This window comes from Acipenser ruthenus, chromosome 10, assembly GCF_902713425.1.
Source record: "Acipenser ruthenus chromosome 10, fAciRut3.2 maternal haplotype, whole genome shotgun sequence".
NCBI lineage: Eukaryota > Metazoa > Chordata > Actinopteri > Acipenseriformes > Acipenseridae > Acipenser > Acipenser ruthenus.
In genome coordinates, this window is record NC_081198.1 from 49775584 (window position 1) to 49799054 (window position 23471).

The 23471-nt window shown below is 41.1% G+C and overlaps 1 protein-coding gene across 2 annotated transcripts in view; it reads right to left on the bottom strand.

The window, feature by feature from the left end:
- The window catches only part of dnah7 (dynein, axonemal, heavy chain 7), a 55999-nt gene that overhangs the window by 24247 nt on the left and 8281 nt on the right, over window positions 1-23471 (bottom strand). For both annotated transcript variants that reach the window (XM_034013893.3, XM_034013875.3), the window contains exons 15-42: window positions 23109-23333; window positions 22689-22835; window positions 21773-22458; window positions 21323-21509; window positions 18596-18789; window positions 15856-16054; window positions 15631-15771; window positions 15312-15524; window positions 13918-14027; window positions 13443-13611; window positions 12643-12745; window positions 12376-12503; window positions 11841-12053; window positions 11124-11222; window positions 10489-10737; window positions 9842-9991; window positions 9074-9256; window positions 7973-8149; window positions 7141-7272; window positions 6460-6681; window positions 5284-5481; window positions 3645-3800; window positions 3219-3387; window positions 2874-3000; window positions 2405-2624; window positions 1370-2242; window positions 805-1034; window positions 59-389 (exon numbers count right to left, since the gene is read on the bottom strand). In XM_034013893.3, coding sequence (XP_033869784.3) covers window positions 59-389; window positions 805-1034; window positions 1370-2242; window positions 2405-2624; window positions 2874-3000; window positions 3219-3387; window positions 3645-3800; window positions 5284-5481; window positions 6460-6681; window positions 7141-7272; window positions 7973-8149; window positions 9074-9256; window positions 9842-9991; window positions 10489-10737; window positions 11124-11222; window positions 11841-12053; window positions 12376-12503; window positions 12643-12745; window positions 13443-13611; window positions 13918-14027; window positions 15312-15524; window positions 15631-15771; window positions 15856-16054; window positions 18596-18789; window positions 21323-21509; window positions 21773-22458; window positions 22689-22835; window positions 23109-23333 — 6231 coding nt within the window. The remainder of the gene's footprint in view (window positions 1-58; window positions 390-804; window positions 1035-1369; window positions 2243-2404; window positions 2625-2873; window positions 3001-3218; window positions 3388-3644; window positions 3801-5283; window positions 5482-6459; window positions 6682-7140; window positions 7273-7972; window positions 8150-9073; window positions 9257-9841; window positions 9992-10488; window positions 10738-11123; window positions 11223-11840; window positions 12054-12375; window positions 12504-12642; window positions 12746-13442; window positions 13612-13917; window positions 14028-15311; window positions 15525-15630; window positions 15772-15855; window positions 16055-18595; window positions 18790-21322; window positions 21510-21772; window positions 22459-22688; window positions 22836-23108; window positions 23334-23471) is intronic.

A 23471-nucleotide genomic window follows, 5' to 3' on the forward strand; every position in this document is an offset into this window, starting at 1 on the left:
TTGTTCTATTATTCATTAATTAATATCAGTCAGTTGGAGTAGCGCCAGTACTGCATACCTGCGTGGTGAGCGTGTCTAGAGCAGCCAGAGCAGACTCCAGGATGGGCATGGCGATGGCAAGATCAGCGTCACACTCATCCTTGATGGCCTTGGCTGCCATGGCCTGCTCGTTGGCTACCGCCTCGTCCACCTTGACGATTTTCTCGGTCTTGGCCACCTCAATGGACTCCTTCTCAATGATCACCATCATCTCGTCCACCTCCCTGCTGGCCACCTTCAGCTGTGGCTGCAGCGCCTCCAGCTCTATCTGCATGGTAGCCACCTGGGCGGCTGCTGACTCCAGCTTCTCCAGACCCACCTCGTAGCGCCTCTTCATCTTCATCACCTCGCTGGGGAGAGGGGTGGGGGGACAAAAAAAAAATGAAATCAGTAGAAAGGATGACAAAAATCATGCAAAATAATGAGCCGAGGGTCATGCCAGAGAGGTATCAGACACACAATGGCCAGCCTATGCACTATAGGCTTTGAAAAACATTACATAAAAATAAATACATGAACACATACATAAATAAATAACCTTAGCAAGTTCAATTAACTAATTTAGAACCTGCTTAAAATAAAGACTAGGACTAGAATAGATCACTGGGGCCAGAGTTGTGCTCCGCTAATTTAAAGCAACACAGAAAAATGTTGAACAAATTAATTAAGATTAAATTAATCACAAAATAAAAAAAAATGATATATATTCAGTGCACCAGACTGTGGTAAGAAGACAAACCTATGAAAACATTCCGATTGCCTTACCTTCTCTTCTTCTCGAGCAGAGCCTTGAAGGTGGAGATAAGCTCCAGGTAAGAGGTGGGGGTGACGTAGTTGTGCCTCTGCAGCTCTGTGCGGAAGCGCAAGGACAGTGTGATGGTGGAGGTGTGGAAGCTCTTGCACATGTCGATGCAGCCAGTGCGTGTGTCCTCCGACATCTCGATGTCTTCCAAGAAACGAGAGGCTACAGCCTGAAGGGCGTCCTCTGGCCAGGTCTGAAACCAGGAGCAGCACGGGATAAACACACACATGGACACACTTTAAAACCATCACTTCTGCTTCTTAACTGAGACTGTACTGTACTGTGGCTATAGCCTACTGATTTTTGTTCACTTACCATTTTACTTTTCAGATTGAATTTATATCCCAACAAATTTTGTCTATGTAAATAAAAATGCTAAATGAATATCCTTGTATTTATATAAAAAAGGGCTTGTAACCAGGAGGTTGAAGACAGATGAAGACAGATAAAAACATTGAGGCAGTGTGACAAATAGAATAAGTGTCTAACACAGTTAACAGGCACGTTAGCTAACAGTGGAAGTTGTACCTGGAACCAGTCGATGGTGCAGCAGTTGACAAGTGCAGGGAATCGTCGTAGCCGGCCTCGGAAGGTGTCCCCTATGGGGCTCATGGCCAGCACCACGTGCAGCTGACTACGGCAGCGCTCCAGGAACATGTTGAAGAGAGCCAGGGGGGTGCCATCTGTCTGATTGTCACGATCCCGCTGCCGGTCTAGCACCCGCATGCGCTCGCAGATCTCTTGCTTTTCATCCACAGCAAACAGGTTGGGCACTTCACCTGTGTTCAGCAGGTTGCTGACATCCTCCAGGAAGGATTCCTGCTTGATCTGGGTGTCGGTGAAGAGAAAGACGCCATGGGACTCTCCCTCCGTCGACTTGCGCAAGATGTGCTTCAGGTCCTCCCGCCACTCATTGGAGCCGTAGCTCTTGGCAAGCTCCACCTGGAAGAGCTCAGAATCTGCCATGTGGGCGGCAAGGCGAGTCAGAGACTGCCGTCCACTGCCACCCACCCCTACCAACAAACAGTGGCCACGGGGCTGCTTGAGCACCCGCGAGATCCTGCAGACGTGCTCAATAGCGAAGCGGAACAGGACCAGGTTCATGGGCTTCTTGCTGAGGTTGTTGAACTCCTCCAGGTGTGACTCCACCACCTGGCGTAGCTGGTCTGCGTTGCTCACCTCGCGGTAGTTGCGGTCCTCTCCCTTAGGGTCGTGGAAGTCGCAGAACATCAGGCTGCGCAGGTCGTCCTCTGTCACCCTCCCATCCCCGTCGATGTCCAGGTGCTGAAAGAGCTGGTGGAAGTCCTCGCGCATGTGGCTCTTCATTACTTCCTGCAGGTAGCCCACCAGCCAGGCACGGTCCGGACCGTCCACCAGACGGTCGTAGTACACACGCATCACCTGTCAATATATATATATATATATATTTATATTTTTTTGTTTTAAATGTGCAGAAGATGAAGTATACCAATATGAAAATAATAATCGGATGCTAGAAGACAGATGCTAAAATAAAATGCACATATAAGATGCCAGTGGAGGGTGGTCGAGTGAAAACCTTACCTCATGAACCCAGAGGCGCTTGATGGCCACTGGAGAGTCCATTGTCTCGGGTCTGGAAAGGCAGATGCCCTGGATGACACGGGAGAAGTCACGCAGGTTGAAGAGGTAGTGAGACTTTGTAGGCGTGGGCAGCAGGCTCTTGGTGGCCTCCTTGTACACTGCCATGGTGCCATGGATTACCTGAGGAGTCACCACTGCAAACTCATTAGGAAAGCTGAACCTGTGTGCAAGAAAAACACATGTAAGGCTTGGGTGCAGTGCATTTGTACATGTGTCACATAATAATAAGAACAACAATTGCTCATTTAAAAAAAAAAAATAGACCCATAGAAACAAAAAACAAGAAGTACTATGATTAAAGAAAAAAGAAGAGGAGGAAGAAGAGGAATAAGAAGTAGTAGTAGTCGAAGTAATAGTAGTGGTAGTAGTCGTATTAGACGTAGCAGAGGCAGTAGTAATAGCAGTGTACCGTATGGCAAGATGCCAGTCTAGAATCCTGGAGAAGATGGTGTACATGGATTTCTCATCAAACTCATTGATGGTAACAGTGTTGAAATGGCGTAAGAAACGAGGAGTGATTGGGTTTCTGCCACCACCTGAAAATGACAAAGAAACATTATGAATCATAAAGCTTATGTGCCCTTTTATGCCAGTGTCCCAATCTGAATACTAGGGAGGGTTTGCCCAGACACTGTTAACACTGCAGTTCTGACATTGTTGATATTGTCTGAACTCAGGAGCTGGGGCTTCACTGCATGTTTAGGGTCTTGAAACCATGCATTTCATTAAAACCAAGACCAGAAAATGCACTCACCCGGTGGCCCCATGGCGCACATAATCTGGATATCCACCAGTTTTATCATGGAGCAGTCCTTCAGGTCGTACCAGTTCCAGTGGTCTAGCCATTGACGGAGCAACTCGACAGGGGGCTGGGCGCCATATACTTCCCGAGCGGGCATGTTCACGTCATCCACAAACACCACCTGCACTCAGCCCACAACAGAGGAACCAGTCAGACCTAGCGGACTGACTCATCTCAGATCATATGGATGCAATGAGCCAGACTGTCAAAGCTATTTACTTCAAAGCGGCATTAGCACATTTCAAATTTCTGGTTTGGCAATGTAACAGGTTTTTTTTTGCTTTTCTAATGCTAATGATGATTTGGAGTAAAGAGCTTTGAGCTTTGAGCCTCTAGCCCAAAGTGCTGGATTGCTATTGAATGAATTAAATTAAATACCGTTTTCTTGCCCAGAGGGGGCCCGTAAACCCCCTTCCTCCGCTTATCCAACTTGGACATGATGATGTTCTGGGTCTGCGCTGCAGTGGTCTGGGCTGAGAAGTTGATGAGCAGAGGGTTGTAGACATTCTTGTCCAGGTGTTTTAACAGGAAATCCTATAAGGAAAGCCCCAACATCAATATACTGTATAATGTGCTTGACACACCTAAGATAACTAATTGTAAATGAAAGGCAAAGGTTCAATATCAATATTTAGAAAGGTAAATATATTAAATCCAGTTCCACAAAACCAACCAAAAGCCATTTCATAAAAAGGATGATTAATATTATATTCATTCTGCCAGAGCCACAAACCTATGACATTGCTCATCATGGGACGTAAATCATATGTAACCACTGTCTTCACCTGCCATAAACATACACAATACATGTTTGGTTTCCATAACATTCATCCCTTGCAGTTTAAGGGAAAAAAAAATAAGAATGATGTAACGCCCAATTCTAATGCAATGGAAAACAGCGGTTTGATGAGGGTGGAGTGTATTTACAAAATAAAGAGTCAGGCTTGACGGTTAATCAATGGAGCTGCAAATGAGATGGATTTTTAAGCAAGCATTTCATCTCAGAATTTTAAAAAAAGTTTTCTTGTAATCTCGCCATTGAGCTTAAAACACATACACGAAACACACGCAATCTCTTTCTTGGATTTATTTCAGCCATCAATTTCTTTAGTGCCAAAGGCAAGTTACCAGTGTATATACTGTCATCAGTTTTAGTCGCAAGCTCATTTATCACCAAGAGTCAGCCTGGCTTTGTGCTAGACACCGTAAATTAGGTCAGTAAAAAGTTACACAGATAAAGACAAAATGGCTACATAAAAATAGGACGTTCCAGGAAGAACTCCAGAATAGAGCTTCAATTCAAACAGGAATTATGGTTTAACTATTTTGAAGAGATTTGCACTGCAGGCATTTTCATATCAAGTCTGCAGGCTGAGCCGGAATTTCACAACTGAATCTACTATAGCCAGCTTCTCGAGACACTGGACTCTGGTCTCAATATTAACCATGGATGAGGGGTACTGGCTTTAGGGCTGTCATATTTGTGCTCTGACGTTAATAGACTATATCAGACCACAGACATTTCATACTAGAAATTGTGTTTGTGGCGGACCTCGATGTGCATGCATATCCCAATTCCTATATGTTTTACTGCACACACAATGCTGGGCCTTAGATTTTAGGACTGCAATCTTTACACCCCATAATGAAACTTGCACTCTTTAATGTGCTGCATCTTTTCCCATGGGTACACTATGCATTTACCATGGGTTGCCATGCTTAACATACCTCTCTGGGCTTTACAGGGTAAGATGGTATTCACATACTGCAAACTTATTTCGCACTTGAAGTCTGGGGTAAACTGCTATTTGTCAGTGGGCTACGGTAAAATGGCAAACTCAAGACATGCATCTTGCTTTAAAAATTATAAATATAAGGTTTACTTCTTGGACCCATCTGAAGGCACAGTTTAGCACTGCACTTTTCTTTCTTTCTTTGCAAAGAAATATGTTCTCGGGAAGCCAGAGCACTTTATTAAAAGAGAAAGGTCACCTTTAAACTGCTAATTGACACTTACAATAATGTAGACGCTCTTGCCGGTGCCTGTAGGCCCAATGAACACGGCTGGCTTCTGATGTGTTGTCAGGAGCTCCATCAGTGCTGTGTATCGGATTGTGTCCAGGGTGGGCACAATGATTTCATTAAACTGCACATCCCGCGGAATCGCAGGGGCCGATCCCAGAGCTTCAGTCCACAGCTCCCATCTCCCTGAGCCCTACTCGAGAAGGCAAAGTATTTAACACGGCAATCCAGGGAGAACAAACCTACCACAGGCTCCCTGACAGTGCGGTAACTTCTTGCAAGGAAGTTAAAAAGACATTTACAGTTACAAACAGGGCTGTTGAGATGAACACTTTCAAAACCAGTATTATGAAGTTATACAATGCAATACATTTATAAAGATACTTCTGTCTAAATGTACTTTAAATGATCAAGTCATGAATCATAAGCCCTGGAAAACGATAAAGTTGGATTTAGCTTCACAACAGATCTTTTGCATCTGACTGCAGAGACCAGCAGTATGAAACGATATGGAATTGCATGCTTAGAATTGTATTTATGTATTTGTTAATGAGACACAACACTCTTAACTGATTTATGTGCAGTTGCTACAGATATGTTCTAATTGGGACATGGTAATAATAATAATAATAATAATAATAATAATAATAATAATCAACTCTTACAATAATAAACAAATACCATTTAAAAACATACCCTTTTTCTGGTGGGCTGCAGAAGTCAGTGTGCCCACTCAGATTATTTCTCATATAAACTGCTATGTAAAAATCTCATTAAATGTGTGGAAGGATTACATCTAAAATGAGAAGAAGCTATCCAATTAGAGCCCACTCTCCTGCAGATTTTGCCTTACTCCTACCACTGAGCTCTGCTGGTCTTTCCTAAGAAGCAGACATGCGCTAATCTCCCTTTCTTTTAACTCCTTGCAATTAAACCTTGCAGCCAAGCAAGCATAATCCTGCAGCTTTCATCTGCTTCCAGGGAGCATCATTTCACTGTACATCCTGAATGCTCAGGCATGCAGGTTTACTGTATTACTCATGCAGCACAGAATTGTTTTCACAATCTTTCCAAACTCTGATGCTGAATTTGGCAAAGACGTTTTTCCAATGTAAAATACTGGATACAAAGTCCTGTAAATGAGCAAGTTAGTTATGTGGAAGTCTCCCACCTCTTTGATGAACTTGTACTCATAGATGGTGCCCTCCTTGGGCACGGGTACAGTGAGCTGCTTGGCTGGGGGCTCCACGTGATGCAGGATGTTGAATCGCATCTTCGTTTCCTCGCTAAGGGGCCCTTCCAGGATCTCGCGCACCAGCTTGTCAAACTTTACGCGTCCAGCCTCCTGGCCGCTGGCTCCCACTGACCACACCAGGGAGAAGACGAAGATCCCCTGCAAACAGCCAGTTTATTTATGAACACATATATTTATATACACATATCATTGCATATCAATAAACAAGTTTTTTTGTGTGCATCTGCATGTGATGGCCTATTTCAAAGTGTATGATAAGATTGTTAAAACTACTGCACTTATACCTTGAGTTCAAGTTTGAATGAGTACTTAAATATGACTTGGTATTAACGGGGGGGACAAATTAATTTTATTCTCTAAAATAGCTCTGTGTTATATCTGCTGGTGAAATTGAATTTAAGTTTCTTTTTCTGATTTCTATACCAACTGTAATTTTCCATTTGGTGTTGTAAAATGCAGATGTCAAAAGTTAACAGAAGGGTATTTTGCATTTTCCTGCACAGGTTTTAGGGATGCAGAATCATTAAGTATTGCAAATGTACTATTAGGAAACACATACTAATAGCTACAGTTTGTAAAGCTCAGGGTTAAACTCACTTCCAGCCATGAGCAGACATCTCGTTCATTCATGCTTTTTATCTTGGATTCATCTGTAAACTCATCCATCAGGCAGTCCATGAGATTCATCAGGGAATGAACCAGATTGGTATCCGAAGTTGGGGAAAGTTCCTTAAATAGAATTATTATTATTATTATTATTATTATTATTATTATTATTATTATTATTATTATTATTATATTCTCATATTGCAGATGCAAATACACTGGTGATTACAGAGCAGATAAAGATTGGGTTTTAGTGCCTTTGTAGGGTTTGACATTGAACCCAACTGCAGGTATCAATATATTTGCCAAGATGTGTACCCACCTACCAATTTTCATTGAATGGCCCGATGGTACTTTAAGGCAGTTAACAGTGCCGCCTATTGGAAGTTTAAAATAATTTAAAGTCATTAACTCAGCGCTGCATTGCTCAAAGCTTGGTGCTCAGCTTGAAGGAATCCCAGCAGGACTCTGCTCAAAGCATTCTAACAGATCTTTGAGATTAAGAGGGAAACACAAGTGTCTCTGTTTTTGCAACCCTTTCAGGCTCTGTTTGCAAATGTGGAAGATAAATATTTAAGCTATACACATCATTACTCACCCCTCTTAAAGTAAGCAAAAAATCCAGATGATCCATAACTAATAAAACACTCAATAATGCTAAATTAGAAATACTAAAATAAACGTAACTTAACAAGTTCAATGACAAGAAATTTTGACTAGGAATCTTTCTCGAGAACGACATTGAGAAAGACCTCTAGTCGAAATGTTTGTTGTTTAACTTATCAAGTTACTTTTAGTATTACTGAGCAATACTGAGTATTACCTTTGTTGCTTTGCGAATGAACTGCAGGCAGGCTGGCACCATCCTGTCAAAGAGCCCCCCGATGAGGTCCTTGTGCATTTGATGGATTGATGGGGGCAAGGTGTTAAGCCAGGACACCATGAGGGGTCTCCAGCCCAGTATGTGGGGCTCCATGTAGATCATACCACACCTGGACACCTGTGGGAAGACAGGCCCATGACGGGCTGTGAGCAGTGCTGTCACAAGCATTCTATTGGGATGCTGCAGCCCTACAAATACAACTAATACAAGGCTTACATTTTTGTAGCTACATAACTTTTGTCTGGTTTCTACTCCTTTTTTTTAACCCCTTATAAAAGACTATAGTAAAAGCATAGTAAAGGATAGGTAAGCATTGTAAAGCCCAGAGAGGTATGGTAAAGCATATTAAAAAACATGGCAAAACATGGTAAACTATAGTAAATCCATAGTACAACCATGGGAGAAGCATGGGAAAAGTGCAAAATTACTGTGCACAAATACTGTGTTAAAGCTGTAGAAGGGACACTCCTGTTTGAGGAGTATTAGCCGGATACAGAGAAGCCATTTCAGACTGGCGATTGAATCTATTTGGAAACAAATAATGGGCTTATGTGGCACTTTCCCAAACATAATTAAAAAAAGTTTAAAATGAGTATAAAAGGGGAAAGCCTGCCCCATCGAATCCTCAATTTTGCTTCTCAATATCTAGTCTATGAAATTAGACCTTCAAAATGCTGAAGGGAGAATAGGTTTTTAGTAATGAATACAAACTCATTTTATATGCAGATTTACATGTTATCATTCCTGCAAAACCCAGTCGTAATATTCAAATGCCACAGAAATAATCCTTCACTCAGGATATAAAAAAGGCTCTAAATGGAAAAGATTAAGACTATGAAAATATAGCGTAATAAGATATTCGGGTCACCTCTGCAAAGAGACTTTAGACAGAGACCATGTTCTTTTAGTAACCACATTATCTGTCTAATACCTGTGAGCTTTACTGATAACACTGATGCATACAACAATTGACAGTATGCCTTTTGGAATTAGTGGGGTAAATAAACAGAAGAAAGAGATAAAGTAGCAGCAAGTCCTTACAGTAGCAGGCGAGGCCACCTCCAAATCCATGGGCTCGAAGATAAGACTCATCTGCGGGGACATCTGGATGATCTCTCCGCTCATCAGGCACAGCTTCTTGTTGTCGTCCAGCACAGTGTTCATGTTCTCAATCCACACCGCGTCCACCGGCCCGTCAAAGATCAGCCACTTCCTGTCCGGGGTCTGCAGAACACATTGAGTCATGGTCACACGAGGGCAGACTCTGAAATGCACTCAACTCGGGGTAATGTACCTGTTCTTTTTATTTTTTTGTAATACAAGCTATTTTTAAACCTATTTACCATCAGATAATTTTTGTCTACAAAGGTTTTGGCTAGTGCTTTTTTCGGTGTTCTGTATGTTTTGGTTTGCCTGATGCCATGTTTGGCTGAACAGCTATTCTGCTTCCTATGTAATAATCCCTGCTGAGAAAAGACAAAAAAACAGTCCCAGCAACAGTTCTGAAATTTATCTGATGCTTTATGAATGGCAATCGCACATCTGTTTCATGAGAAGCTCAGAATTAGTTATTGAGCTCCTAGTTTTTCTGTGGGAATATTTCTTTTTTTTGCCAGTAATACTCACTTGTGGCTTACTTACTGTAATTGATTATCCAGGTTTAATTAACAATTAAAGACCTGGTTGAAACAAGTTTCTGAACAGAAACAAAGGACTTGAAAAAGCCACAGGCCGGTGCCATTGGTCAGTATAATAGCAGTAACACAGAACCTGCCCCTGGAAGAACAACAATCAAACATTCCTACTTACTTGTGATATAGCAAAGGCTCTGTAACTGACGGCCAAGATCCCATCAGACCATTCGTGGGATACCAGGTCAAACTGCCCGTACAGCTGACCCATAGTGATGGACTTGGGATTAATCACTGTGATCTGCACCCTGTTCTCGTCCATCAGACCCTGTCAGAAAAACAGCCAGAGGCATGAACTAAACCAGTGTCTGGAATACCAAGCTGACAGACTTACAGCTCTTTGTTTGCAACACTTTCTTCTAAAAGCATTTTTTTTTTTTTGTTTCGTTTAAGCTGTTTCCTTACTAGTTTTGAACTGTAGCAAACGATTAGTAAACTTGTCCCATTGATACCTACCTCTACCTCTTAATAATCAGTCTTATCAATCAATCAGATCTATCTATCGATCATCCATCTATTAATCATTCTATCCACCCAACAACATACCTATCTGGCTACCTCCTAACACTATGCATCTATGTAGCTGCTTAACTATGGGGTCGATGATGAGGTCTCACTGAATGAGTGCAGGAGAGCTCTTCTTGGTCATAACGTTAAAAAAATTTAAAAAAAAGACTTTGGATCAAAGCTGCAGGGGGTTACGACAAGAGCCGGATCTTTGATCAGAGTGAATCCAGTGTGCTGAGACAGCTCCAGAAAGCCCACCTTCTCACAGATGTCACTGAGTGCAGCAGCCAGGACGCGGTAGGCGGAGGTCTTCCCCCCGAAGGGCTCCCCAACGATCATGAAGCCGTGGCGCACGATCATCATCTCGAAGACCTGCAGGATCTTCTCAGCAAAGAAGTCTGTCAGCTGCAGGTTCATCTTCTCGCAGTTCTCACGGATCGCTTCCAGCAGCAATCGGTAATCTGGCTTGGGCAGCTTCACCCCTGGGAACAGGTCCGACGTGATGCCCTGACACGCGAATACTTTGTTACTTCTAACAACCACCCTGATATTGATGTGATACAGCCATTGGAAATATCTGTATCAGTTTGTATCAGATGGCTTGTATCAGAAATTCTGTACTGTTTCATTATTTAACTATATATTATATATGTTACCCACTCAAGGGTCAGAAGAGGCAGTAAACCCACTTTTGGCTCATGGGTAGACATTCTGACTGTGGAGTGGATCTCAGCTTGCATTCTACCGCACCCTAAACAATATTCTATACAGTGTGTAACATACAAGGGTGATGGTAAAAGCTTTTTACAGAGTAAATAACAGGAGGCTTGACAAGAGCGGATCCTGTGCAGCTCTCATCAAGAGAAATGTCCTCGAATCTGAACGCGCCTTACCTCAAAGAGTGGCAAATCATGAGCCAGAAACTTCGGCAGATTAACATCAATGATAGACCTCAGCAATAAAATATCTTCATTCTCATCTGGATATTTTAACTGGTGAATGGGGGTGAAAAAAGAAAAACATTTGCAACCATTAAGGTCCTGTCTAAATCCTGACATAGACAGTTTCTATTCATGAATCCGTGTCCCACAGCTTTTCAACATGATGGGTTTCATTATGCATTTTACTGCATCTACAAGCAGTACGTGTGTAAAGAACAGGCAACATGTCAAGGTGCACCTTGCACTTGCATTAGTATTTTTCTAATAGAGATAGATGGCTAGCCCACGCATTAATCATATTTTTACCTTTAAACATATATATATATAGAGAGACGAAAACAATGTTGCATCAATGTTGCAATACAAATCACTTGCTAAAAAATAAATAAAACTAATACTTCCTTATTGTTTATTTCTGATTCAACTCAACAAAAGCTAAAAATATTTTCCTGTTCTTTGCGGAGTTCAAAAAAAATGTAATTTAGCTCCACAATCTGTATTTTATTTATATTTAAATTGCACACAGAAGCATAATATAAACAGCAGAAAATACACTTTGTAAACTCTGGGATTTCAGGCCTCCTGCCTTCATGATTCATTAAATAGGCAAGCGAACAACTGTTGTTTAATTATAACCTCTGGAAACTGAATTTTTAAATGACTGTTTACCTTTAGGTTTCCCGCAGCAGTGAGGACAGATTTGACAGCCCTCATGCCGTAATCGTAGTGGTGCTGGGAGGACAGCTGCTCGGAGCAGAGCCGGTATGTGGCCACGATCTTCACTGAGAGGGGCCGAGCCGTGACAAAGCCGCAGGAGTAGAGCACAATCTCTGCTATCATGGCGTAGTCAGGCACCATCATAGCAACTGTCCTGAACAGGGCCTGTCAGGAGAGCGGTGGGTGGGAGCGTCACATTGCTGCAACTTACTGATTATCACTGCGTGGGATCCACAGGCACGCTGAGAACTACAATGGCCTGATGCATCTGTGTACATTTTTTTTTTTTTTTTGCACCACTTAAAATTAAATAAAAATACAAAAGTTAATTTTATAAATGGTGTAGATTTTGTACATCAGCAAAAGTTTAGTAAATCTGATACACAGATTTTTTTTTGCTTACAATATAAGTTAATATACGATTTGAACATAACAAAAACAAGCTGTGAGTTCTATAGTTTAAGCTTCTGTAGGTCGTGAAGGATACCTTTAAGTTATCGGGCAGCTCAGAGCGGCCCGCATAACCAGGGTTCATTGTGATGAAGACGGCACAGGTAGGGTCCAGTCTGAGCTCAGTGCCTTCAAACACCAGGGTATCAGACCCAGTGGAGATGCCTGTAGGGAATTTAAGGGAAAGAACAGAACATCTTTCTCACAGCACTTCATTACACACTACTAAAAAACAAGTATAGTACTACGGGCCAAAATAAAAGAATTGCCGTATTGCTGTAAAGTGATGAAGGTGAGCCAGTACCTCTCTGAATGGTAAGAATCTGCTGTGCCACAACAGAAAGCACTTCTAAATCAATCCGATTAAACTCATCAAAGCAAGCCCAGGCACCACAGGACAGCAAGCCCTAGAAACAAAATATATATATACATATATATACTGTTGGATAAGGTAGCTAAGACGCTAAACAGCATCTTCTCGAAATAACCAATGTCCAACACAGCAGGATTAGGTCAAACGCCGCAGCATATATGTAATTTCAAAACAAACACAAAATGAACAAAGAAAACCTAACCTGGTTTTGCGTCCTAATTTAAACACCAGTTGATTACATTTTAATTTAAACAGGGACAGGCTAAACCTGTTTACCCTGTGAAAATTGATTTAAACAAAACCTTGTTTTTACACTCTTTGGTTTACGCTGGTGATACGCAGGCTACCTCCTTCTCGCTCGCCTATCCAAACATTGTCCTTTCTTTGAAACAGCCCCAATAAAACAATTCATGAAAACAATTACACAATTAACAGATCTTTAAGAGACCTTCGCCAAGATGGCCTCCTAACCTACCCCTCTTTACTAAGACTGAGTGTACACTCATCACCCCTAGGGTCCTAAAGCCTCCACATTCCGGTTAGGAATGTACACTCCATCACAATATATTTAATGTTATATATAACAAATATTTCATATTAGCATTATTTTTGTGAAAGAAAAATAAAACAATAAAAATGTTAAATAAACAATGCTTTAATATAGAATTCCAGGACCTTTTTCCATAGTATACCACATTAAGCCTTCATAAACAGCACCCCCATTCACGTACCTTGAAGAACTTTCCTAGTGCAATATAGTCAAGCCCATCAGAGCAGTTGAAGACCACACACTGTTTGGCGACAGCCTTGGCCAGATCCTTGGTTGTCTCTGTCTTCCCTGTGCCGGCCGGCCCCTCGGGGGCCCCACCCAGGTGAAGGTTCAAGGCCCCAAAAAGAGTCCTGTAAATACAGATAGCCCTGACTGACAGCCAGACATGAAGACCGCAGGGGTAAACCCTGCAAAGTTATCACTGTTCTTTATCCAGTTTGTGTGTCTGTGTATGTGTATGTGCGGTTTTTGTGTTTCTGTATTTGTGGGAACCATTTTGGACTATTTTGTAATCAGAAGTTAATGTAAACATGAAAAATATTCTCAAAGGCCCTTGATATGACTATGAATGCAAGCTTTATTGGCTATGTGTGTCCACTGGTTTTACATAACTAAACAGATTTGTATTTTTAGTGAACCAGGTTTCTGTGACTAACCTGTAGCAGCGGTCAGTGAGGGGCGTGATGACCAGACGAGGTGTGTTACCTAGATATTCGTAGCCATAGGCCAAGCCAGCATTGATCATCTTTGTCTGCAGCTGTTCCTCCTGAAGGTACATAGAAAAAAAAATGTATATATGGATTCTCAGCTGGCTGACTTCATCTTTCAAAATACTGCTTGTTTTCTCAGCTAATTGTGTAGCACTGACAGTAGCACAGCATGCTTGCAAACTCAAGGTTATAGTTTCAAATCCCATGCATGCTAGACCTTTTTTATATTTATATTATATAAAAATATATATATATATTGCAGGCAAATGTTCCATTTTAAAACAGAAATAAATAATTTAATATAAATGATATAGACGTCACAATAAGTGTGTATTTCCATGTTGACAAAACAAGTTAATTGTCATTAAACTCGAATGTCCTGTAATATACATGTGCATGGATAAATCTCCCTGGGGTCTTTTTTTTTGCGTGCGATGCATGAGACTAGTCGATTTTAAAATATCAATAAATCATTTAATATAAATGATATAGACATCAAAATAAATGTCTTCCCTAATATATTTCCATGTTGACAAAACAAGTTAATTGTCATTAAACTCAGATGTCCTGTAATATACATATGCATGGGGTCTGCAAAAATACGTTTGGAGAAAAAGGAGAAGGACATTTTTACCTTACTTTGGCAACTTATTTCTCTTACTGTATGACAGGCACTGACTTTCTACATTTCACCTAAGAGTGTTGGGAACTACAAATTAAAAGTGAAATGGTGCTTTTGGCTGATTTACTTTTGCTGCGCCAATACCCTGAAAACACATAAACTATCCTTGCTGTATAGAGAGTTTGACAGTTCTCACTGATAACTTGCCAAAAGGAACTACCATTCCTTTCTCTCTCTCTCTCTCTCTCTCTCTCTCTCTCTCTCTCTCTCTCTCTCTCTCTCTCTCTCTCTCTCTCTCTCTCTCTCTCTCTCTCTCTCTCTCTCTCTCTCTCTCTCTCTCTCTCTCTCTCTCTCTCTCTCTCTCTCTCTCTCTCTCTCTCTGTACCAAAAGGTGCAAAATTCAAAAAGAAAAGGGTAATTATTCACATTTCTGTGTACCTACATTACCTTTTTCTTTATATATATATATATATATATATATATATATACACATTTTACATATAAGTTCATTAAAAAGGATATGTGTTATTTTTTTGAACAGGTAATCCTTTGTCCACGTGGCATAGTCAGTCCACTCACACTTCTTTTAATTTAATTAACACCTCTTACACTGGGATTCTTCTAAAACTAGTACATCGACGCTATATATATATATATATATATATATATATACACACACACACATTGATATGGTTAGGGTGTGAAGCAGCCGTCTTACCAGCCAATAGTAGCGGAGCTGGCTCAGCCACTCAAAGTCATTCTCGTCGCTGACTTTTTTATTGACCAGTGCTGCCAGCACATCCCGAGCGTGAACGTCCAGCACGACCAGCGCACCCAAAGAGATGCGGTTCTGCTTGGACAGCTTCCCCCGTACCAGAGTCACAATGTCAGCAATCTGCTTGTTATTCAGCTCCAAGTACTCCTCCAGAGCCTGGGACAGAGGGAGAGAGAGAGAGAGAGAGAGATAGAGAGAGTCCTGCAGGAGTCCAACTCAATTCTGCTGAGATTTGTCAAACCTGGAATTAGATTAATCATACCTTCTGGCCTCCTTTGATGGCATTGTGAATGTCTCGTGTCCAGTAGGTCTGCGAGACACACAGCACAGTCTGTCCCGGCCACTCACGGACCCAATCAATGCGGGCGCTTTTCGGGTAGGCTTCAATCGCTTCTCCAATTACCTGAAAAAGTGATGATGAGATTAATTTCTGCTTTTATAAATTAGTGTGGTTTTATAAAGGCCTGTTATTGAAGATGGCTGTTACCTTGTGTAGGGAACGCAGCATGCCAGACTCCAGCTCCAGCAGCCACTTCTCGACCTGTCCACGAGCCTTGGAGGTGGAAATGATGTCGATTAGCTCCACAACCTCCCCTTCGCTGCTCTTCATGTGGGTGATGTCCAGCACATCTGTGAACTCCACCTTTGCAATGCCCTCGAAGCACTTCTTCAGGTGGGGCTGCACTCTACAAAAACATGCATATACCAACAAAACACAAATCAAAAACTCTACCATGTACTGCAAAGTACTCAGCTAGGCTCAGTTTTCTTTTTGAACATTTTTAGTCTGCAGCCTCAGCAAATGGGAACTGGACAGATTGATTTTTAATTCGCTTGCAAGTCTAGTTAAAGATATCTAACATTTAGCCAAATTTTAGTTTTTTGGTTAAATGTTTGGCACTGAAGCAATTGGAAGTTTTCTTTAAGTAACTTATAGTACCGTCAAACTTTAAATAAACACCCCAGCGTTTATTTACAATATTTGCCAATAGCCCCGGCGCCTATTGGAGACCGGCAACTATTTGAGACTCAGCATTTATTATGTAAGATCACTAACATCTGCAAATATTTCAGATGCAATGATGAAACAGCTGCCTGCAAACAACCTTATAGAAAAAACATAAGTAAATTACAACATTCCAGCAACATCAGTGGGTAATAACAGTTTGTATTGTAATAAAAATAAAAACAGTAAAATCCACTAAAGACAGCCTTGTAAATATCGGAACACAAGCGTGTATTAAGGTAGGCTTGCAGCACAATTTAAAAAGAAAAAAAAAACATGGTTTTAAAATTAATAAAAGCAATAAGTATCATCTTTATTAACACATATTATATTTATTGTTCACCCTCAAAACGTGTACATTGGTAAACATGGGCAATCGATGAAAAATTAACCAGCAATGAATCTTCACTGCAAAACAACCGCATGAAATACTGTGTTAATATGAAAAATAAGTTCATACTGTTGGCCCACAACACACTCAAAAATGCTTCAAACTGTTTAAAGATTAACAATAAAATCAATACATGTACCAGTTTTATCACAAAATCAAAGCAAAAGTGACATTTGTTTTTATAACGTGTACACTGATAAATAAAAATGCCGGAAAAGGAGCAAAATACGAATATTCACTGCAAGACTCAATGCACGAAATACTGTTAAAACAAAACAAACAAACAAAAAAAAAAAACACGTACAAATACACTAAAAGGCAACCCTGTTAATATCAGAAAACAATTTTGTATTTTACTTTCAGCATGCTCAAAAAAAGCTTCACAACTGGTTTTAAAATGAATAACGTCATAAAAAAAAAAAAATTCAGTTTTCTTATCATTCATCCCGAGCTCTGGGTCTCTTAATCGCTGTTGAAAAACAAATTGGAAAGCTCGCTGTACAGCCGTGCGTGTATTGACTGGAACATTCAGTGTGACGCGCATTATATTATTATTCATAACACGCCGTTTAAAAGAGACCCGGCGTCTATTTACCAAATTTCCCAGAAGCCCCAGCACTTATTAGAGACCCGATGAGTATTGGAGTTTTACGGTATGTGCATAATAAAAGAGATACAGGTCTATAATCCTTTCTTTCAGTGTCTTCTCCCAATTTTCCTAACCTTATGAGTAATGTGATATGTGCTTGAAATATAGATGTGTTACTGTATTGTTGTTTATTTTGTGTATTTATTATTTAATATGTATGATCAATCTATCAAGTTTAAAGCATTTCAAATGCATAACTTGTATCTGCCAAATCGGAAGCTCCAGCAAACAAGATGCAGTCGCTTACCTGTCCAGACATTTTAAATAAATAATAAAAAAAAAATACTGCTGTCAAAACTGGTTATTAACTTAAGCAGGACAATTAATCGTCACTCTTAACACTGCAGGCACAAAGAGAAAAGCTCTACAATTAAATTCCTGCTGTAAAGACATGACATTCAAGGCTTGAAATTAGTTTTCTACCACCCAGATTCTGACTAAATTGCTTTTTTTCCTAATGCAGGCAATGTCAGAAGGTCATGCTCGGCTGCCCATGTAGGCCAAATCATATCACACCTATATTGAGAAGCAATTACCACCCCCTCCCCTCAAAACCAGGGAATGAAGTTCTGGTGTCATACAGTAGAATATTTTTCTAACTCGCTAGATAGACGGCCTTGGCTTTCTTCCAGATTCCTAATCTTTACTAAGGCTGCAATTATGCTTTTTTGTATCCAGCAGCATCTGGCCAGGCGTGAAGGCTCTCTCCATGTTCATTACCTTAAAAGGAGGGGGATAGGGGGGTGCAGACATTTGGCTCTGCTCTGTGCACAAAATGTTCAGAAGACCACTGCAGAGAAAGGCTGAACTGTTTCACAACAGCAAATAGAACTACATCTGGCCACACTTCTTACTAGCAAGCTGAGTAAAGATTGCATTACTGCGCCATAGTAAACAGTTCTAGTCCATTAAAGCAATCAAACAGTGCCATGTTAGGATGATGGTGGTTGATGGAGCAAATGCACATCAACTCCACATGCACAGCATCCTTAAAGTTATACATTATACATTAGCACCTAGCACTTTTAATAGTTTCCATTAGAGTACACATGGGGTTTAAAAAATAAATACTACAGGCATACATTTCTGCTTGTGTAGCCCATAAACCTGTCCTACCGTCACCAGGATTGTCACTGCTGCTGATTGTCACTTGTGCATTTAGAAAGAGGAACAGACCTTACCTGGTGGGGTCTTTGGTTTCAGAGAGGATCTCGAGCAGTTCGTCATTGGAGAGGAAGAAGAACCGTGGGAAGAAGAGTCGTTTCTTCTCCAGGTATTCGTTGAGTCCCTTCAGGATGAGCTCCAGGAACTCGTTGCATTTCTTCAGCTTCTCCAGCATTTTGTCTATGGCCACCACCGCCAGAACATGCTTGTCCTGAAAAGCAAAAGCAATTCATTCAGTGTCTGCCTTTCTCAGCTAGTGATATAGTAGAGGTGGATGTACATACTTTACTTTTGCATAAATGTAGATCACTGCTTGTACAACTGTCAATAACCTTGCTAAGGACATTCTTCTGCACAGGTCATTGGGTATACTAGAGTCAAGGACCCCCTGGATTGGGCACCTAACCACCAAGCCTAACTCCAGCCTATATTCCTCCCTAACCCACATGAGCGCAAAAGCCAACGTAGTGCTCCCTGTGATCCCCCATGCAAGGCCAACAATTGGGCACAACCAAGAACGAAACAGAGACATCCAGATTGCATGTCTTGTACTAAATTTTTTAAAAAAATACTGCAGTGTGGAGTAGTGGTTAGGGCTCTGGACTCTTGACCGGAGGGTCGTGGGTTCAATCCCAGGTGGGGACACTGCTGCTGTACCCTTGAGCAAGGTACTTACCCTAGATTGCTCCAGTAAAAACCCAACTGTATAAATGGGTAATTGTATGTAAAAATAAAAGTGATATCTTGTAACAATTGCAAGTCACCCTGGATAAGGGCATCTGCTAAGAAATAAATAATAATAATGATAATAAATTCAATTCAAATTTACCTCCATGTTCTCTTTACTTGTGTAACCTTTCCGAATGGTTTTCCTTTTGCTATAAAGGTTAAATTAAATGACCCCTGAACATCTATAATTGAATACTTCGGAGCATTCCAGTGAAGCTCTGTAAGTTTTCATTATGTGAAGAGCAATAAAAGAACAGTTTGTCACCATTAATATTTCTACTTGGAACTTCTGCACTATCAATAACCTGATGCAGTGTTCAGTAGCTCTCCAAGTCTGCAATTGTCATATTCTGTTTCCGATGACAGCCTCCCTCTTTCTCTCCCCTCCCGTCTTGACATATTTCAATTCCATTCTGCATCACTAATTAAATGCATGCATTGCCATGGGTCAAAACACTCTTACCTTGAAAGGAACTGTCTTGTCATCCACTGGCAGATTCTCCCTGCTTTATACTCTGCCTATCTGACAGCTTAATAATTATTTCTGTTAGTTCGACACCCATGCAAAATGGGCTATTGAACTGAAAGGTAATTTCACCACATTAATATTCATTAAAGATTACAATTAACACATTTAGAGCACGGTAAATAATGAGGTAGGCACAGTTGTTTTTACATTTATTTTATAGAATCAAATTTATGGCCTGTCACAGTAAAAGTTTTTAGAAACATGATAATTGTCAAAAAAATATCAGAAAATAGCAAACAAACATTATTCTTATACTGTACACTACAGGTGGAGGGAGAGCACCTTCTTGTGTCAAACAAAGGGACTGCACACTGCCATTGTGCAGGTGGGTTGGAGTAAGCCATACATGCAGGAGCACTATAAAATATGTACAGTAAAGTATAAGCCCCATCAAAGTCCTCTCATTTAGGCGATTACCAAAGCTGTCAGTTGCTATCTGTGCTAGTTGATCTCATGGCACGCATATTAGAATCAAAGGCAAACAACATGTTTTGGAGGGATAACGAAACAACAAAACAAATAAAAAAACAATTAAAAAAAATAAATATGCAATTATAAACACCACAAACAGTAAAGAGCAATGTTTTTTTTTTTTTTTTTTAAATAATAATCATCCTTGTTCTTTAAGGAAAATCTTTAATCTTTAGCTTTGATTACAGCATTTCATTTTCGAACTTAAACACAGAAGTCTCAACAAACCAATTGCATTACCGCTACTTAGAATTGCTCTTGTAATCAAGTTTTTACTTTCCTTTTTATTTATTTTTATTTTTCTTGGTAAGTATTGAGTATTGGAATAAAAACACAGCCTCATTTTCCTTTTTATGGGTGTCTACAAAAGGAATCCATAGTTTCTATTCCACAGGCTTCTCAAGCACATTTTATAGAACAATAGATTAAATTGATGTCTAGCATTTTGCCTTTTCACTGATCGTCTGTGTCTGCCAATTACTTTCGGTGTCTCCAGTGAAAAATAAAACAGAATGTTTTCTTAAAAGAACAGTGCATACACCATGTGTGTCTATTTGGTAAGTATGAACACAGACTTAAGGAATATAATACATCTGTAACTTTAAACATTCATTATGAAATTGATGAACTTGGATTCCTCAGACCCTGCAACATGTATGTAGAAGTTTGCATGCACTGTACACTAAGGTTAACACCTATATTTGTCCATTTAGCATCTAAGCAGAAGTGTGGAGTAGTGGTTAGGGCTCTGGACTCTTGACCGGAGGGTCGTGGGTTCAATCCCAGGTGGGGGACACTGCTGCTGTACCCTTGAGCAAAGTACTTTACCTAGATTGCTCCAGTAAAAACCCAACTGTATAAATGGGTAATTGTATGTAAAAATAATGTGTAAGAAATAATGTAATTGTATGTAAAAATAATGTGATCTCTTGTAACAATTGTAAGTCGTCCTGAATAAGGGCGTCTGCTAAGAAATAAATAATAATAATAATAAGCTGTTAACACCCCTACTTACCAGTAAGACCTGCTTCATGGTGTCTCTCCAGGTTTTATCTACACTGGTGAAGCGGCGGCCCTCCTCTGGCATCTGTGCCATGATGTCTGGGGAGCTGAAGATGGGCTCCAAGTAGAGCCAGGTGGCCTGTACCTTCAGCCAGTCATCCAGGATCTCCTGAAGCAGCAGCAGCTTGCCTTCCCAGGCACTGCGCAGGGAGCAAACCAAAATAAAGGTCAGCAGAAAAACAGCCAAAAAGCAATCTGCACAAAAAAACAAAACACCTTGCTGATGCTGAATTTATGATATTTAAAACGACCTGTCTAGTAGCAGCAACAACAAAGATTCTGTAGTAGCTGCAGAATTTTTGTATAAAGTAATTCAAATTGACAAATTTTATAGTAAACTTGGCCCACATATATTATGGATAAACAAACAAACAAGCAAGTCAAAGAAAGCTTCAGGTCTCACTGGATCTCGCTCTCAAAGGGCTTGATGAAGGGGGATCCGCGCATGGTCTGGGTCTTAACGATGTGATCGTCCAGCAGCATCTGTATTTCGTCGATGCAGGACAGGATGTAGGTGCCAGTCTCCCGGTAGGGTAGGAGGCTGAACTCGATCTCGTCCCACTCCTTCACCATCTTCTCCATAGCCTTCTCCAGAGAGTGCTCCTTGCTGGCTGCCTCGCTGATGCCCTCAAAGCGGTTGAGGAAGGGCTCCAGGTGCATGGTGAGGGACTTGGACACTGTGGTCTCATTCGTGGGTTTCAGCTCAAAGCCCACGATCTCCGACATGGCTTCCCAGTGGCGGTCACGCATCCCTGGGTTGCAGAGCACCTGGACGAGGGGGATGTGCTCCTTGAACTCCTCCACCTCGGCCTTGACCTTGGTGGCGATGCACAGGGCATTAGGGGAGTCCTGGAAGCCCTTTTCCAGCTTGTAGAGGCCTCGCCAGTAGTTGCCCACATCCACCTCCACCTTGTCTGGGTTGACCATGGCCAGTGGCCCCTCCATCCATTCCTTGTGCTTGGTGTGGAACTCGGCCGTCATCTCGTAGAGGCGCAGGTAGGGCATCAGCTTCTCCTGGATCTTTTTGCGTTGAGGGTACTGCGACACAGGCCAGCCAAAAGCCTCTTCTTCCAAATTAAATTGATCAATCTAAAAAATAAAAATAAAACAAATGCAATACAATGCTAAAAATCAAGTGAACCAGATTGTGGAGGTGTTTAAAGAATATTTTATTTAGCTTAGCTTAATATAACAGTTTTACAAAAGGTTTGTTTCACAGAAGTTCTTGTGATTCTCTATCTTGATGTTTTTTAGGTTTGGCTGACCTCTGGTGGTGCAGTACAGGAGAAGTGTAATTTAAAATTAAAATGTTTCTTTACCTTTTCCATAGCAAGGTCCAGCTTTGAATTCAGGGCCTGAGCTTTTCTGAGATATCTGTTGAGCTCAGACATGTCTCCGAAGGTGACAAACTCTTCTACCTGCTTGCTGTAACTCTCCAGTTCCTCCTCAAACCGGTCACAGCGCAGCTGTACATAAAACAAACATATTCTTACTGTATTTACTGCTGTCCATAAGTGGGTCAGTAAATCGCCCCTGGGAGAAAACTCAAGCAGGGTTAATATAGACATTACACAGGCTAGTAAAGACTTTTAAGAATTAGAAGCCTCATCGTAAAGTCAACTAAACACCATATACAAAACCGTGAGACTGAAAAGTATTTTTTTCCAGAAATTCAGCCCTTATCAACAGTTCCCCCGTTCCCCCTCTCCCCTTCCTTCAGCCCCTATAGCGATCCTGACCTTCAGCCCATCCTGGTACTGATCCGTCTTCTCCTTGATAATCTGCCGGTGCTCCTCAAAGACCTCAGGAAGGCGCATAAACCACTGGAAGGTACTGCTGTTGAGCCGCATATCCACAGGGGAGAAATTGGCGTAGTCGACCAGAAAGGAAAGACGGTCTTTGGCCTCCACCAGCTTCTGCTCTATCTCCAGCATGTCCTGAGTCTCCACCTTCTTCACGTACGCCTGGGGAGAAAAGGGATAACACAACGTCAGAGTAAAGACTGGTTCATTCTTCAGTCTTGTGACCATCAGGAGACGCTCTTGGGAAGCGGACAGCTAGATTTGAGAAATACGACCTGTCATCATTGGATTGTCCGACTA